The 18,110-nt window shown below is 43.6% G+C and overlaps 1 protein-coding gene across 1 annotated transcript in view; it reads left to right on the top strand.

The window, feature by feature from the left end:
* Positions 1 to 10,283: 10,283 nt before the first annotated feature.
* LOC106563046 (junction-mediating and -regulatory protein) overlaps positions 10,284 to 18,110 on the top strand; it is a 36,133-nt gene continuing 28,306 nt past the window's right edge. Inside the window, exon 1 of the mRNA XM_014128263.2 lies at positions 10,284 to 11,881. Coding sequence (XP_013983738.1) covers positions 10,982 to 11,881 — 900 coding nt within the window. The 5' untranslated portion in view covers positions 10,284 to 10,981. The remainder of the gene's footprint in view (positions 11,882 to 18,110) is intronic.

The raw sequence follows: 18,110 nt of genomic DNA, 5'->3' as shown, positions 1-18,110 counted from the left end.
GACAGGCTGGCCGACGACCCAATGAGTGTGCAAAATGCCTTTCAGAAACGGGACGAGAACTGAGGACCCCGGTACGAGACCATGTCAACTGGCAGTCCATGGATCCAGAAGACATGCTGCACTATGAGCTGGGCTGTCTCTTTCGCAGAGGGTAGCTTGGGGAGAGGAATGAAGTGAGCGGCTTTGGAAAAACGGTCAGGATGGCGATGTTGCCATCAGATGGGGGGAGACCCATGAGGCGCTAATGAGTCTTTACATAGCAATGAATGGTGTCAAGTGATCAATGGTTTTGTCCATTCACGTACAGCACATGTCTAACACATTCCATGGAGTGCAGAGTGTCTGCGGATTTTCGCTCCTCCCTTATACTTAATTTATGAATTAAGGTCAATAATTAGTAAGGAATTCCTCTCACCTGGTTCACTAGGTCTTAATTGAAAGGAAAAAACAAAAACCCTCTGTGGAATGAGTTTGACACCACTTGGTTTACACAGGCACCTCAATTCTGATCTTTGTTTTACTAATTGGTATTTTGACCAATCAGATCAGCTATGAAAAAGATCTGATGTCAAAAGATCTGATGTGATTGGTCAAAAGGTAAAGGAGTGAAACAGCCATAGTGTGACTGCTTGGTTTAAACTTAAACAGTTTGGCTGCATACATTTTACAAGCAAAGTATGCCATCAAGTGGACAAAATGTAAATCACCTTGTAGTATACTACTTTGTAATAAACTACAATCTGTAGGTGTCAGTGTTGTGCCATCTGATCTGGCCCACTTTCATCCCAAGTAGGCTACTGTCGTATCATCATAACTAATACTGACAGCAAAGGCAAAGGCAAAAACAGCAAGTACAAAATAATTAATTCATGACTTACAAAATGTATTGTAGTATTTTCACTATTTATTAGGATCCCTATGCCTCCTGGGGTCCAAACAGGAATACAACAATTACATCACAACAATACAACAGCCTACATCATAAATTAAACAATACATCATTCAATACATTGTTACATTATTACTCTGTTATAAAAAAATTACAATATAACATATACAATAGTACAATATTACAATGTGTGTGTGTGTGTGTGTGTGTGTGTGTGTGTGTGTGTGTGTGTGTGTGTGTGTAAAAGTGTCTGTTTTAGAGTGTGTGTGCGTATGAGTGTGTCTCTTCCACAGTAGGTTGGCGGCACCTTAATTGGGGAGAACGGGCTCGTGGTAATGGTTGGAGCGGAATTAGTGGAATCGTATCAAATTCCATTTGCTCCGTTCCAGCCATTATTATGAGCCGTTCTCCCCTCAGCAGCCTCCTGTGGTCTCTTCACAGTTTGCGTTGTGCCGTGAGGTGTTGTTTTATCGGTTTCAACCTGATTTTACTGATAGCTTGAGATACTTGATGTGGAAGAGAGTTCCATGTAGTCATGGCTTTATATAGTACTGTGCATTTCCCAGAGTCGGTTCTGGACTTGGGGAATGTGAAGAGACCCCTGGTGGCATGTCTCGTGGGGTATGTATGGGTGTCTGGGCCGTGTGTTAGCTGCTTGAACAGACAGTTCGATGCTTTCAACACGTCAATACCTCTCACAAATACAAGTAGTGATGCAGTCAATCTCTCCTCTAATTTGAGCCAGGAGAGATTGACATGCATGTTATTATTAGCCCTCGGTGTACATTTAATGGCCAGTCGTGCTGACCTGTTCTCGTGGGGTACGTATGGGTGTCTGAGCTGTGTGTTAGCTGTTTGAACAGACAGTTCGATGCTTTCAACAAGTCAATACCTCTCACAAAGACAAGTAGTGATGTAGTCAATCTCTCCTCCACTTTGAGCCAGGAGAGATTCACATGCATGTTATTATTAGCCCTCGGTATAAATTTAATGGCCAGCCGTGCTGTTCTGTTCTGGCACTTGACCGTATACAGACGTGGCCAAAAGTATTGGCACCCTTGCACTTTTTAAAAATCATGCACAATTTCTTCCAGAAAACTGTTGAAATTAAAACATATTTTGGTATCCACATGTACAGTTGAAGTCAGAAGTTTACATACACCTTAACCAAATACATTTAAACTAGTAAATATTCACTGTCTTAGGTCAGTTAGTATCACCACTTTATTTTAAGAATGTGAATTGTCAGAATAATAGTAGAGAGAATGATTTATTTCAGATTTTATTTCTTTCATTACATTCCTAGTTTGTCAGAAGTTTACATACACTCAATTAGTATTTGGTCGCATTGCCTTTAAATTGTTTAACTTGGGTCAAACATTTTGGGTATCTTCCACAAGCTTCCCACAATAAGTTGGGTGAATTTTGGCCCATTCCTCCTGACAGAGCTGGTGTAACTGAGTCAGGTTTGTAGGCCTCCTTGCAAGCACACGCTTTTTCAGTTCGGCCCACAAATGTTCTATGGGATTGAGGTCAGGGATTTGTGATGGCCACTCCAATACTTTGACTTTGTTGTCCTTAAGCCATTTTGCCACAACTTTGGAAGTATGCTTGGGGTCATTGTCCATTTGGAAGACCCATTTGCGACCAAGCTTTAACTTCCTGACTGATGTCTTGAGATGTTGCTTCAAAATATCCACATAATTTCCCTTCCTCATGATGCCATCTATTTTGTGAAGTGCACCGGTCCCTCCTGCAGCAAAGCATCCCCACAACATGATGCTGTCACCCCCGTGCTTCACGGTTGGTATGGTGTTCTTCGGTTTGGAAGCCTCCACTTTTTCCTCCAAACATAACGATGGTCATTATGGCCAAACAGTTCTATTTTTGTATCATCAGACCAGAGTACATTTCTCCAAAAAGTACGATCTTTGTCCCCATGTGCAGTTGCGAACCGTAGTCTGGCTTTTTTATGGAGGTTTTGGAGCAGTAGCTTCTTCCTTGCTGGGCAGCCTTTCAGGTTATGTCAATATAGGACTCGTTTTACTGTGGATATAGATACTTTTGTACCTGTTTCCTCCAGCATCTTCACGAGGTCCTTTGCTGTTGTTCTGGGATTGATTTGCACTTTTCGCACCAAAGTGCATTCATCTCTAGGAGACAGAACGTGTCTCCTTCCTGAGCGGTTGTCACGTCCTGACCAGTAAAAGAGGTTGTTTGTTATTGTAATTTGGTCAGGGCGTGGCAGGGGGTGTTTGTTTAGAGTGTTTCGGGGTTTGTTGGGCTATGTTCTTGTTAGTCTATTTCTATGTTAGTTGTAGTATGTCTATTTCTATGTGGTGTTTATTGGGTTGACCTTCAATTGGAAGCAGCTGCTCTTCGTTGCTTCTAATTGAAGGTCCTATTTAAGAGGGGTGTTTTTTCTATGGGATTTGTGGGTAGTTGTTTCTTGTTTAGCTGTGTGCCTGACAGGACTGGTTTCCGTCATTCTGTTTGTTTGTGTGTTTCTTTAATAAAATAAAATATTAGCATACACATTCCTGCTGCATTTTGGTCCAATCACTACGACGGCCGTGACAGCGGTATGATGGCTGCGTAGTCCCATGGTGTTTATACTTGTGTACTATTGTTTGTACAGATGAACGAGGTACCTTCAGGCGTATGGAAATTGCTCCCAAGGATGAACCATACTTGTGGAGGTATACAAATTTTTTTCTGAGGTCTTGGCTGATTTCTTTAGATTTTCCCATGATGTCAAGCAAAGAGGCACTAAGTTTGAAGGTAGGCCTTGAAATACATCCACAGGTACACCTCCAATTGACTCAAATTATATCAATTAGCCTTTCAGAAGCTTCTAAAGCCATGACATCATTTTCTGAAATTTTCCAAGCTGTTTAAGGCACAGTCAACTTACTGTATGTAAACGTCTGACCCACTGGAATTGTGATACAGTGAATTATAAGTGAAATAATCCATCTGTAAACAATTGTTGGAAAAATGACTTGTGTCATGCACAAAGTAGATGTCCTAACTGACTTCACAAAACTATAGTTTGTTAACAAAACATTAGTGGAGTGGTTGTAAAACGAGTTTTAATGACTCCAACCTAAGTGTGTGTAAACGTCTGACTTCAACTGTATGTCTTTGCTTTTGTCACGACTTCCGCCGAAGTCGGCCCCTCTCCTTGTTCGGGCAACGTTCGGCGGTCGACGTCACCGGCTTACTAGTTACCACCATCTATGTTTCCCTGTTCGTTTGGTTTTGTCTTAATTATACACACCTGTTTATGATTCCCTGATTATGTTCATTATTTAACCCTCTGGCTTTCCTGTTTGTCTTGTCTGTGATTGTTTCCTGTTTTGTGGTTGTTGGAGGTGTTTCTCCCAACTATGTTTTATTGCTGTGGGAGAAGTTTGATTATAGTTTTCAGTAAACACGCTTTGTTTGCACTCATCCCTGTGTCCTGCACCTGACTCCGATACTTCTCCTAACGAAAGCATTACAGCTTTGCAGTTGAACAAAACAAAAACCTCTGAATAATTTACTAAATGTTAGCTTATTCCAAGAATAAATCCTAAAATGGCCCAGATAATATTATTGGCACCTTCTAGAAGTAGTTAGAAATAATTAGATTTCAAGCAGGGGTTCTCCTTTACTTTGGAATTGAACTCACCTGTGGTGTGTTGCAGGTGCCTGCAATATAAAAACCACTCATTCAACCAGTTTGAATAGAGAAAAGGAATAATTCTCCTGTTTTGTGTCACTGTGTGTACCGCAATGAGCATGGAGAAATGAAAGAAAACCAGAGAATTATCTGAGGTCAGACACAAGATTGTAGCCAAGCATGGACAATCTCAAAGCTACAAGTCCATCTCCAGAGATTTTGATGTTCCTGTACGTAATGTTATCAAGAAGTTTAAGGCCCATGCCACTGTAGCCAACCTCCCTGGATGTGGCCGCAAGAGAACTTGATGGAAGATTGTTTGAATGGTGGAGAAAGCACCTCGATCAACTGCCACACAGATTGAAGCTGACCTTCAGACAAGGTGCGACAGCTTCAACTCGCACCCACCGTCGCCAACTCAATGAAAGAGGGTTATATGGTAGGAGTCCCAGGAGGACCTCACTGCTTAGAGAGAGACATAATAAAGCCTGACTTGTCAAGGATCACCCCGGTACTGCTGCTCATTCTGTTCACCAGCTCCGGAGGTCTACGTCACCCATTACCACCAACCCTGGACTGTCTCGTCTCATTATGCACACTTGGTTCCCATTCCCCCTGATGAGTATGTGTATATATGTGCCCTCTGTTCCCCATTATCCTTTTTGGGCTACCTCATGTCCACGGAGGGAGTGGAGATGGAGGAGCAACGCGTCAGCGCAGTCATGGCCCATCCCCAACTCCGTGAAAGAAGTCCAGCGATTCCTGGGGTTCGCCAACTATTTCCAGAGGTTAATCCGGGGCTTCAGCACGGTGGTCGCGCCTCTTACCTCCCTGCTGAGAGGAGGTCCCCAGCTGCTTCGTTGGACGGTGGAGGCGGAAAGGTCGTTGGAGACACTGAAGGCACGCTTCACCACTGCTCCCATGCTGGCACATCCCGACCCCTCACTCCCCTTCATCGTCAAGGTTTTACTGTCAGGACCGGCCGGGGGAGTGGGCGAATTTTCTACCTTGGGCTGAGTACGCGCAGAATTCCCTCTGCCACTCCTCCACCAACCTCACACCTTTCCAGTGCGTGTAGGGGGTATCAGCCGGCCCTGGCACCTTGGCATTCAAACCAGACTGAGGCCCCTGCCATGGACGAGTGATTTCGGCACGCTAAGGAGACTTGGAATGCTGCGCACACTCGTCTCCAGCGGGCCATGCGTTGGCACAAGGAACAGTCTGACCGCCACGGCAGTGAGGTGCCTGTTGTCTCTCCAGGCGACCGGGTCTGGCTTTCCACCTGGAACCTGCCCTTCTGCCTGCCCTGCCGGAAGCTGAGCTCACGGTTTGTGGGGCCGTTTAAAGTCCTGAGGAGGGTTAATGAGGTAACCGTTTGCAACTCCCTGCTGATTACCGCATTAAACCGACTTTTCATGTGTCCCCTCGCTGAGGCTGGACCCAGTGACGCCCTGTCTCCTCCTCTGGACATCGAAGGAGGTCCATCGTTCTCGGTCCATGAAGTCCTGGATTCGTGGCGTCAGGCGGGGCGTCTCCAGTACTGGGAGGAGTATGGCCCAGAGGAGCGGTGCTGGGTTCCTGCGGTGGACATCCTGGACACTTCGCTAACCATTTTCAGCTTTGGCACCCTGACCGACACGCACTGCATCCCTGTGACCGTCCCCGAGGCCAGTGTCGTCGGGGATGGGGGGGGGGTTACTGTCACGGATTCCCCCCACACTGCTACTCATTCCGTTCACCAGCTCTGAAGGTCTACGTCACCGGCCTTCTAGGCGTCACTGAACTGGATCATTACCACCAACCCCAGACTGTCTTGTCTCATTACGCACACCATGTTCCCTTTCCCCCTGATTAGTATGTGTATATATGTGCCCTCTGTTCCCCATTGTCCGTGTCGATTATTGTCCCATGTCCGTTGGTCTTATGAGTACCTGTGCTCTGTTGTATCAGCTTTCGTGCTATGTGTTATTGTGCACTTGTTATTACGGGTCTCGTCCCGTGTATTATTTAGAGGTTTACACCTCGCTCTTTTGTTTGGGCTATATCCCTGTGTTATTTATATATATATTTATTCATTTATTTATACACTGCTCAAAAAAATAAAGGGAACACTTAAACAACACAATGTAACTCCAAGTCAATCACACTTCTGTGAAATCAAACTGTCCACTTAGGAAGCAACACTGATTGACAATACATTTCACATGCTGTTGTGCAAATGGAATAGACAACAGGTGGAAATTATAGGCAATTAGCAAGACACCCCCAATAAAGGAGTGGTTCTGCAGGTGGGGACCACAGACCACTTCTCAGTTCCTATGCTTCCTGGCTGATGTTTTGGTCACTTTTGAATGCTGGCGGTGCTTTCACTCTAGTGGTAGCATGAGACGGAGTCTACAACCCACACAAGTGGCTCAGGTAGTGCAGCTCATCCAAGATGGCACATCAATGCGAGCTGTGGCAAGAAGGTTTGCTGTGTCTGTCAGCGTAGTGTCCAGAGCATGGAGGCGCTACCAGGAGACAGGCCAGTACATCAGGAGACGTGAAGGAGGCCGTAGGAGGGCAACAACCCAGCAGCAGGACCGCTACCTCCGCCTTTGTGCAAGGAGGAGCAGGAGGAGCACTGCCAGAGCCCTGCAAAATGACCTCCAGCAGGCCACAAATGTGCATGTGTCTGCTCAAATGGTCAGAAACAGACTCCATGAGGGTGGTATGAGGGCCCGACGTCCACAGGTGGGGGTTGTGCTTACAGCCCAACACCGTGCAGGACGTTTGGCATTTGCCAGAGAACACCAAGATTGGCAAATTCGCCACTGGCGCCCTGTGCTCTTCACAGATGAAAGCAGGTTCACACTGAGCACATGTGACAGACGTGACAGAGTCTGGAGACGCCGTGGAGAACGTTCTGCTGCCTGCAACATCCTCCAGCATGATCGGTTTGGCGGTGGGTCAGTCATGGTGTGGGGTGGCATTTCTTTGGCGGGCCGCACAGCCCTCCATGTGCTCGCCAGAGGTAGCCTGACTGCCATTAGGTACCGAGATGAGATCCTCAGACCCCTTGTGAGACCATATGCTGGTGCGGTTGGCCCTGGGTTCCTCCTAATGCAAGACAATGCTAGACCTCATGTGGCTGGAGTGTGTCAGCAGTTCCTGCAAGAGGAAGGCATTGATGCTATGGACTGGCCCGCCCGTTCCCCAGACCTGAATCCAATTGAGCACATCTGGGACATCATGTCTCACTCCATCCACCAACGCCACGTTGCACCACAGACTGTCCAGGAGTTGGCGGATGCTTTAGTCCAGGTCTGGGAGGAGATCCCTCAGGAGACCATCCGCCACCTCATCAGGAGCATGCCCAGGTGTTGTAGGGAGGTCATACAGGCACGTGGAGGCCACACACACTACTGAGCCTCATTTTGACTTGTTTTAAGGACATTACATCAAAGTTGGATCAGCCTGTAGTGTGGTGTTCCACTTTAGAGTGTGACTCCAAATCCAGACCTCCATGGGTTGATAAATTGGATTTCCATTGATTATTTTTGTGTGATTTTGTTGTCAGCACATTCAACTATGTAAAGAAAAAAGTATTTAATAAGATTATTTCATTCATTCAGATCTAGGATGTGTTATTTTAGTGTTCCCTTTATTTTTTTGAGCAGTATATATATATATACACACACACACGTTTGTTTTGGGCTTAGTCCCTTTTGTTTTCATGACGTACTTATTTTGGGTGGAGAAATAAACCCCCCGTATTACGTATTCCTGCGCCTGTCTCCTATCATTATACAGCGTGACATGACTACAATTTGTCAAAACACACCTGAACATGCCAAAATCCTTCTGAGAGAATGTCCTGTGGACAGATGAAACCAAATTAGAGCTTTTAGTAAAGCACACAATCTCCATGTCTACAAAAAAACAAAATGAAGCCTTCAAAGAAAAGAACACCTTCTGTACAGTCAAACATGGATGAGGTACCAGTGATGTTTTGGAGTTGCTTCGCTGCCACTGGCACTGGGTGCCTTGAACGTGTGCATGGCATCATGAAATCAGGAGAATACCAAGTCATTTTGGAGTGCAATGTCGGACCAAGTGTCAGAAAGCTGGTTCTCCATCGAAGGTCATGGGTCTTCCAGCAGGACAATGACCCCAAACACACTTCAAAAAACACCCAGGAATGGTTCAAGATAAAATTCTGGACTGTTCTGAAGTGGCCAGCAATGAGTCCAGATCTAAATCCCACTGACAACTTGTGAAGAGATCTGAAAACAGCAGTTGGGAGAAGGCACCCTTCAAATCTGGGAGAACTGTAGAAGTTTGTACAAGAGGACTAGGCCAAACTGCCAGTACAGAGGCACTTGACTGCAGTTATTTTGACCAAAGGCTGTGCTACCAAATATTAAGTCTAGGGTGTCAGTAATTTTGTCAATGCCATTTTTGTTTATTTTATTTTTTAAATGGATATATTCAGTTCTGAATCAAAAACAAAGGTTCTGTAATATTAATATTGAAATAAAGAATTGTGGAGACCAAATATTTTGGTTAATCTCAACATTTTTAGGGGAAAGTGTGAGTTACTTTAAAAAAGTGCAAGGGTGCCAATATTTTTGGCCATGACTGTAACTGGGCAGTAGTTCAGGTGTGATAAAACTAGGGCCTGTAGGACTTGTTTTGTTGATTGTGATGTCAAAACAGCAGAGCAGCACTTTATCATGGACAGACCTCTCCCCATCTTAGTCACCATTGCATCAATATTTTTTGACCATTTCAGTTTACAATCGAAGGTTACACCAAGCAGTTTAGTATTCATTACAAGATTTAGATGAAGTTTAGGGCTTAGCAACTGATTTGTCCCAAATACAATGCTTTTAGTTTAAAAAATATATATATTTAGGAGTAGCTTATTACTTTTCCCCCATTCTAAAACGGACTGCAACTCTTTGTTAAGTGTTGCAGTGATTTCACTTTGTGGTAGCTGACGTGTATAATGTTGAGCCATCAGTGTACATAGATACACTGGTAGCCTTGTGGCCAAGAAGAAGGGGGGCAAAAGAAAGGTGGAAACCTCTCTCATTTAAATACCCCCCAAATAAACAAATACAACTGCTGTTGAATGGAGACTCCTCAATACATCAAATGGGAGTAACCTAACCATTTGGCTGATTCTGTCACTGGCAACAAATGGTCTGAAGTCAATGCAAAACCTACCCATAGACGGCATGTACCTATCTAACACAGCTCAGACACCCAAATAGTCACCACCATACTTGATATGACTCTTTTATGCCATAGTGCCCTTGTTATTTTATGTATTTGTTCAATGTATAGGCTACATTGACTTATTATAGAGCGCAAGTGTTATCAAATCAAATGTTACTCGTCACATGCGCCGAATACAACAGGTGTAGACCTCACAGTGAAACGCTTACTTACAAGCCCTTAACCAACAATGCAGTTTTAAGAAAAATAAGTGTAAAGTAAAAAAAAGCGTTTCTTTATATTTATATATATATATATATATATATATATTGTTATGACAACAAATTATTGCTTGCCAGGGGATGCAACTGTTACTAATTGTGTTATTATTTATAACACATTAACAAAGGGTTCCATTAACAGTGGTTTGATTAAATGAAATAGGGATTTGTACGTTGACCTTTTTTCTTAATTCTACGTCACCACGTCCACTGCGTGTCCCACGTGCAGATGTTTACGCTCCTCGTGCAGAACTACGTCATAGTAATTCGCAGTTGGAAGAAAAACGTTGGAAAGAGGGAAAGATGCGACATCAAAACAACAACAAATTGTCGAACCGAACAAAGGGACAGTACCTGGACAATATCTCCCGGTTGTCTTTGGACTAACAACATCTCAGACACAGTAAAAACAGTATTTCCATACATTTCTGAAGGGGGGTTTTTGTTCAGAAAAGCCCTCCCCCGAATTTGACTGCACGCATCTCTCTGGCTTTTACTGCTTGTAAACAGATCCTCCTCTCTTGACGTCGATGGGAACCGTGGCTCTGCATTGATGGTCTGTAACGTTAGTCGCACAAAGGGAGCCAGACAACGCATGTAGCAGACAGGTGAGCGAGGCAGGTGGAGCGATGACAAGCCTGGCAACAAACAATAATAATTCGACTTTTACGCCTTTCGTGGCTGTTTTGTTCTTATGGATGTAACGTTAGTCGAGCAATTTAACGGGCATATCTTCTTCAACTTGACGTTTGATTTGAGGAAATTCTGCGTAACGTTCAGAGAGGGTAGCTAATCAACTCTCCAAGCTTCTAAACAGCGAGCCACGGTTGTTTTTTTGTAATCTTCTTGGTTAGCTAGTCTGTTTATCCCCAACGACGAACTGCGATAAGGGGTACCGGTATTTGTGTGTGAGCTCTTTAGCTCCGTTTTTACTGGCTGGATGAGATGTCATTCATGATGGAGGATTCTGTAGAGTCCGACTGGGTGGCCGTTCGACCAAATGTTTTCGACGAAAAGGAAAGACACAAATTCGTTTTTATCGTCGCTTGGAACGAGATCGAGGGAAAGTTCGCCATAACCTGCCACAATAGAACAGTACAGAAACGGTCTGCGTTTCGGGATTCGCTCTTGGAAGATGTCGAATGCGACCTCGCATCCCCCGCTACACTAGCGCCCGAGGCAGACAAACGCAAAACTCCACTAAAAAGTCCCACCAAAAGAAAAGATGAGATCTCCGCATTGATTAAAGTTAGATCTAATGTCAAACCGAAAGGGAAAAGTCCGACAAAGAGCCCCATTCGAGAGAATACAGCCGCGATGGGTGCCTCGTCAAGGCCAGCCGAGAGTGTTATCAAAACACTTACGTTAGGGTCGTGGGACATCGTGCCCTCTAAGATGACCGACATCGAGGTCTTGGAACCAGCGGATGTCTCTGGGATGCCGCGCTCCTCGGACGATGGCGACGGAGAGGAGTCGGATAGCAGCCGAGAGGGCTACAGCTGGGCAGGTCTGTTCTCCTTCCAGGACGTGCGGGCAGCCCACGTCCAGCTCTGCGCTGTCAACTCGGACCTGGAGCCCTGTCTGCCCCCTTTCCCTGAGGAGCAGTCAGGCATGTGGACGGTGCTATTCGGGGCCCCTGAGGTGTCTCAACGGGAGACAGATGCTCTGTGTTACCAACTACAGGTGTACCTGGGCCATGCTCTGGACACATGTGGCTGGAAGATTCTTGCCCAGGTGCTATTTACAGAGAGTGATGACACAGAAGAGTACTATGAGAGTTTGAGTGAGCTGAGACAGAAAGGATATGAGGAGGCTCTCCAGCGGGCCAAGAAACGGCTCCAAGAGGTAAATTCAACTACACACCAATCTCTCAGCACCCATGTGTTTATGGGGAATGGCTAGTCTCCAGACAAAAATAACATGGCAAGAGTAGCTACATTAATCTTCTACTGCTCAGCATGATAAACACTGAACCAGAATCTGGTTTCACAGGAGACGTTGAATATGGTGATTCTCCTTTAAGACCAGGAAGAAGCCATTCAACTTGTCATTCACCAGCTTTTCAAGCTTAATAATGTCAAAATAAGTTTGGTACTTATTAAAAAATAGACCTTCATATAAGTGTATGAACGTCATGTCAATTTGTTGTTTCTCCCGCACTCCACGGAATGCAGAAATATTTCATGTAAGTATACCATATAGCGTATGTTTTAACAGTGATTGTATATTTCTAGATAGGCTTTATTTTGTGTATTTTAATTCCAATGCTAGTATGGCAGGAGGTGCAGAAGAGGTGGATTTGGTGCATGCGCACTTGGTCAAAAACAATACTTATATTATTTTCTAACAAAGCATTTTTTTCGGTTGCATGTAACTTTTTATTTAAACCTTTTTTTGGAAGCACATACAGCTTGACACGCTGAATGGCAAGTTGAACGGCTGCTTTCTGGGCTTAAAGGAGAATCGCCATGTTCAGCGTCTCCTGTAAACCCAGATTATGGGTCAGATAAACACTCGAAAATTGTTGACATTCAATTTAAATAACAAGATCATTTATTTGATGCCATCATACCACCGGCAGACATTCTGAGTCTCACAATGAAGAATAGTTATTGTTCCACATGTAGGAAAATGCCGGGAGAAATTCCTGACATTGTTTACTGTTATTATTTTGTTAATCTGGCATTACTGTACAAAGAACATGTTGATCACTTTGTTTCCCAGTCAAGCTTAAATGCACATGCAGGCCTGTACTTTGAACACAAACACACACATTGTTTCCATTGGCTGATGAGGTCCAAAGTGCATGTCAGGGGCACTCGGCCACATGGTCGTCTCTCTTTCTCCACCTTTCCCTTTGTTTTTCTGTAAGCCTCAGAGCAACCATCTGTTGCTCTACATGCCACAGTCCCAGGCCTGTAATATGATCTGGCCCCTGCCCTGACACTCCATTTGGCTGTTTAGGGGAGGGGAGTTCATTGTTGCTGTTGGATAATGGGGTAGGGACTCCTCCACACTAGAGTCATGGAGTTTCAGCAAACGTGGTTTGAGAGTGAGAATTTGAATGATAACACCAAAAGTTCTGAACAAGGGACCAAAGAAAGGACAATCAACATTATAGTAACAAAAGCCAGCTCTTATAGGGCTGAATGGGTGATCCTCGTTTAGGGCAGGTCCTACTATCACCCTGTCTGTATAAGTGCTAGGGGGGAAGGGTGGAAACTGTAAAAACTCTCTCTCCCTTTATCTCTCCATCCCATTTTCTTTGTCTTCTCATTGCTCTGTCATTGTGTGATTGTTTGAGTCAGAGACCACATAACAGCTGGGCAGGCTAGGACAGGGCTAAGTCAGGTCATAACTAACTAACTAACTAACTAACTAACTAACTAACTAACTAACTAACTAACTAACATATGGGGATAAGAGTATATAAGAATCACTGTTACTCACAATGTTATTCATAAAAACAAGCAGGCTATTGCCCTGGCTTACTCTCACACTCGGCTCTGGTTTATGAGGACTAGGTTGTTTACAGTAGGCTACATCACAGCCATCCTGTCCTGTTACAGGGTAATAAACAAATTATTCTCTTGTAATAGCGCTTTGTCTAAACCTGGACTGAACTATATGAAGAGTAGTGATGGGGGGGATCTATACAGTTACATATCGGGATATTTTTTTTTTTAACCATATATGCCAATCATAACGTATCATTTTGACAATATTGCAAGATTATTTTTTGCGCTAGTTGAATGTACCTGCACCAAATTCCATACTTGTTTTCTTCATAGCTTGTTCTCCATCTTCTTTTTTAATAGGGAGCCAATTAGTTTTCAGCACTTTTATTTCCATGACTGATAAACTTGTTTTCCCATGCTCTCTCTTGTCCCTTTGCAGCAGACCAAAAGAATCACAGTATCAAATCTCATTCCATATATCATGAGAATCGCAATACGTATCGAATTGGCACCTAAGTATTAGTGATGCACCGATATGACATTTTTGTCCAATGCCGATATCTGATATTTTCCTTGCCAAAAAAAACTATTGCGATAACCAATATTTAACATTTTAGCAGCCTTTTAAGCATTCTAGTACAGTTAAATAGTTAACACACACACACACATGGACGCAGCGGTCTAAGGCACTGCATCTCAGTGCAAGAGGTGTCACAACAGTCCCTGGTTCGAATCCAGGCTGTATCACATCCGGCCGTGATTGGGAGTCCCATAGGGCGGCGCACAATTGGCCCACCATCTGGCCGGGTAGACCGTCTATGTAAATAAGAATTTGTTCTTAACTGACTTGCCTAGTTAAATAAAGGTTACACCACACTGGCCAAAAAGTTATTTTGTTGGCATTTACGTATGTCCCCATTACCAGTAAAACATAATCAAAACCTATTTCTTTCACTTGCTGTTTCATTGTTCATTTGTTCAGTTGTTTCATTCTCAACCAGGATTTCTATTGAACGCCGCTTGGGTCTTTGAGTGTCAAAAAATATACTATTTAACACTATTTGACGTGTCAAATAAGTTTGTTGACCAATCAGGACCTGAATATGACTGCACGTTACATAATTTTACGCGTTCATTCATTTTTTATGTAGTATAAGAATAATGAAAATGACTGCAGTTTCTACTGGTCATTGTTTTCAGGCTGGTTGTATTGGTGCTAGCTAGGTACCAAGCTAAAGCTAGCTACCCCAGAAGGTATGCACGTCAGCTTTGACATCGGGTTTTGTACATCGGGCGTTAAACTAGACATCCGATATGTCGTGCATCCCTACTAAGTATCGTGAGAATATTGTATCGTGAGGTCCCTGGCAATTCCCAGCCTTTTATTTGATGGAGAAACTTGGATAAGAATAATGGCAGGATGAGGATAGCAATTAGGGATGTAAATCGGTTAGCCATCGAAAATACATTTGTAATGCTTATCAGTCTATAGGTTAATTTGCATCATTTTGTGGAATTAAATTGGCACATGTGTATTTTCGTTAGTTGTCATGCGTTTTATTTATCACACGCGCACAGCACACAGACCCTAGTTTGAAGAGCGGAATAGCCTACCACCTGTCAGACAGCACGAAAGTAGCTCAAAAAGCCTGTGGGCTACTGGAGTGAAGCCCAGTCATTGTGCAACAAATAACAATTCTAAATGAAATTGCGTGTTAAAAACTTTGGTGGCCACAAAGTAAAAAAGGAGCTATTTTTATTTCTCAATCTCAACTCGTAACGCGTTTCTCCCATTCGCCATTCGGCTTCATAGGCTATAGCCTGCCTACCATTGACTATCAGCACGTCACCCACCACTTTGCAATGTGAGCTTGAGGCAGTATAATTGTTTGAAACCTGAACGGTTTACTTCTTCAAATAATGAGGCATGTCTTACCTTGCTTCAAAGTAGCCTGGCCAAAGTCCACTCATAGAAATTTGGAGGCAGTTATTTTATAAATACTTCCTCATGCCATTTCTTTCCTGTTCTATTGATTTTCATATCAACTTTCTTTCATTGTCCAGGTGCCAAAGGCACAATCCTAGTCATATTAGAAACCCATCATAGTAGTTGCTATTAGAGTCCTCCTCTTTCTAAGTTTCTAACAGATGTTCATCTCTGTCAGATATGGAACTGCTCACATTAGGTGTGCAGTTTAGAGCTGTGTTTTCCTGCAAATAAAATCATTTTGGGCCTAAGCTTGTCGCCCGCCTTCCCGCCTTGGTACGACTCCAATTGTTAGGCTGGAAACATAAGCATCTCGTCATTATATACAAATCTCTGATAGTATTTTCTGTTGGCCACGTCATTTTACCGGTTAATGTGGGTCAGTTAGTTGGTAGCAAAATTGACTGAAATGTGCATCCTTATAGCAATCCAGTCTATTACTGGAGACATTGTGTGATTCCCTGTTGCTGTGGTGACCTGGTTTGACTCTGTAAGGTGTTACTTCCTCAGAGAGATGGGGAGAGGGAGACACACTGTGTTTTCATATTGTAGGTACTGGCAGGTGTGTGTGGAGGTTGCTGAAACTGACCTCACATCCTCCGCCACAAACAAAATAAAACTGAGCGTAATCGTGTGTGCCGGTGTGCTCGCGCATGTTTTTGTTTTTGCGAGGGATTCCGTGGGTTGATTTTGCTTGAGCTGTAGGCAGTGGTTCGTGGCCCAAGAGAATGCACTACACCACACCTAATAATAATTCACGACAGGCCAGACAGACATCTCACAAAGTAGGACAAAGAGAAGGCCTCTCTGAATACAGTGCAGTAAAAGAGGAGGTAACAGAGGGAGAGGAGGCCATTGTATATTAGTACTGTGGGTTGGTGGTGAAGGCCAAGGACCGAGAGGAGTAAGAGCAGCAACTCAATGGACACACAATAGCTTCCTCTGACTGAGGCTGTGGGCTATGATGAGAATGTCACAGCTGATTGAGCTCCGACCTCTCAGTCAGTCGTTGGGTGATGATGTCATTGAGGGGAGACAGTCACTGACTTTGTGCAGGCCTCCATGCTGATAGTGAGAAGGCCATAGGACCAGCTGGGATACGAGTCAGAGAATCACTGGGTTAACTCAGTGTCCTTATCTCAACCTCTGCCCTGCCTGCACTATGTAAAATGATTCAGTTGTGGGATGCACTGCTTGAGAAGAGAGAGCAGCACTGTGCTAAGCATTTATGGAATAGATTGGAATAGAATGAATAGAGCAATAGTCTTGTTCGATGTCCACACACATTGTGGAAACTTGCCTTTGGCTTCATAAACTTTGATCCAGATATTTGCCTAAACATAAACATCAATAGCACTTGTCAAAAATAACATGTGACTTCAAAAGTAGGCTACAACATGGAAAATTCAAAGAATGATTTATAGTCTATTAGTTTGTTACCATGAACGTTATTACCAGAGGTTATCTGTACCAAAGAAAAAAAATGTTTACTTTCTGTGGGATTTAAAGTTTGATCCGAGTTTTGAGTCAGAGTAACATTAGTTTGTCATAGAAAGGGTTTACAGTAAGATAGACACTCCCCGTCTGTAAAAGTCATGGAGACTCCTGTAATTACGGCAAACCTCCGTCGCTCCCAGTCCTACACACCCCACTGAGTCTGAGAAGTCTTCACATCTGCTCAGCCCAAGATACAGCTTCGATAGCTACCCTAAGCCTTTTCAGACCTTGTCTGTGGAGTGTTTTTGATGTGAGTGGCGTGCCTGTAGAGGGACAGCTCTGGTTGGTTGCTATGGGTTTTTAGCCCTGTCGAGTCGGAGCGAATCTGTCCTATATTTCTAAAGGTATTTAATAGGGGTGTAATAGTACATGTATTCGTACCGAACCGTTCGGTACAGGGAGCTCGTTTGGGCCACACTGAACCCGAATACATACATAAAAAAAGAAATATATATATATTTACAAAATAAAAACACTAGGCCTATGCGTACGCTGTGTTGTATGCCTCGAGTAAATCTGAGCTGAAAAAAAAATATTTTGGGCTATTCCGTTAAAACAACGAAAGACTATGCACACTAGTGTTGCACTGTATACCGAAACTTCTGAATAACACACTTGAATAATGCGACACGGCATGTAGAAATGTTGAAAATGTTCATTATTGTTCGCAAAACAATGTCCATACAGGCTAGAACACATTACAATGCAAGAAGATACCGGTAGCTTCTAGCTTGGTAGGCTAACTATCCTTGCTAGCTTACAGCTGAAGCCAGCATCAATTCACTATCCGTAGTACTTTGTTTGTGATAATGCAAAATATGCTGATTTCAAAGCTAATTGCCACCAAAACTTTATTAATTCACATAATCGTTCTCTCTCTCACATCTCTTCCAAAGATGGTCTATTTCCTCAGCAAACTGCCCCCCTCTTTCCTCGTGAATGACATCATTACTGTTTAAAGAGACAGTGTGCACTTTAATAAATAAGCTACTTCTATGCATATGTTGTTGATCAGTACAATAAAATACACAGCACCTTTGGCAGCTATTAATTACAGCATCGAGTCTTCATGGGTATGACGCTACAAGCTTGGAATACCTATATTTGGGGAGTTTATCCCATTCTTCTCTGC

The sequence above is a fragment of the Salmo salar genome, chromosome ssa11 (genome assembly GCF_905237065.1).
Source record: "Salmo salar chromosome ssa11, Ssal_v3.1, whole genome shotgun sequence".
Classification (NCBI taxonomy): domain Eukaryota; kingdom Metazoa; phylum Chordata; class Actinopteri; order Salmoniformes; family Salmonidae; genus Salmo; species Salmo salar.
Note: the sequence above shows the minus strand (reverse complement) of the source record. Positions and strands in the feature narration are given on the sequence as shown.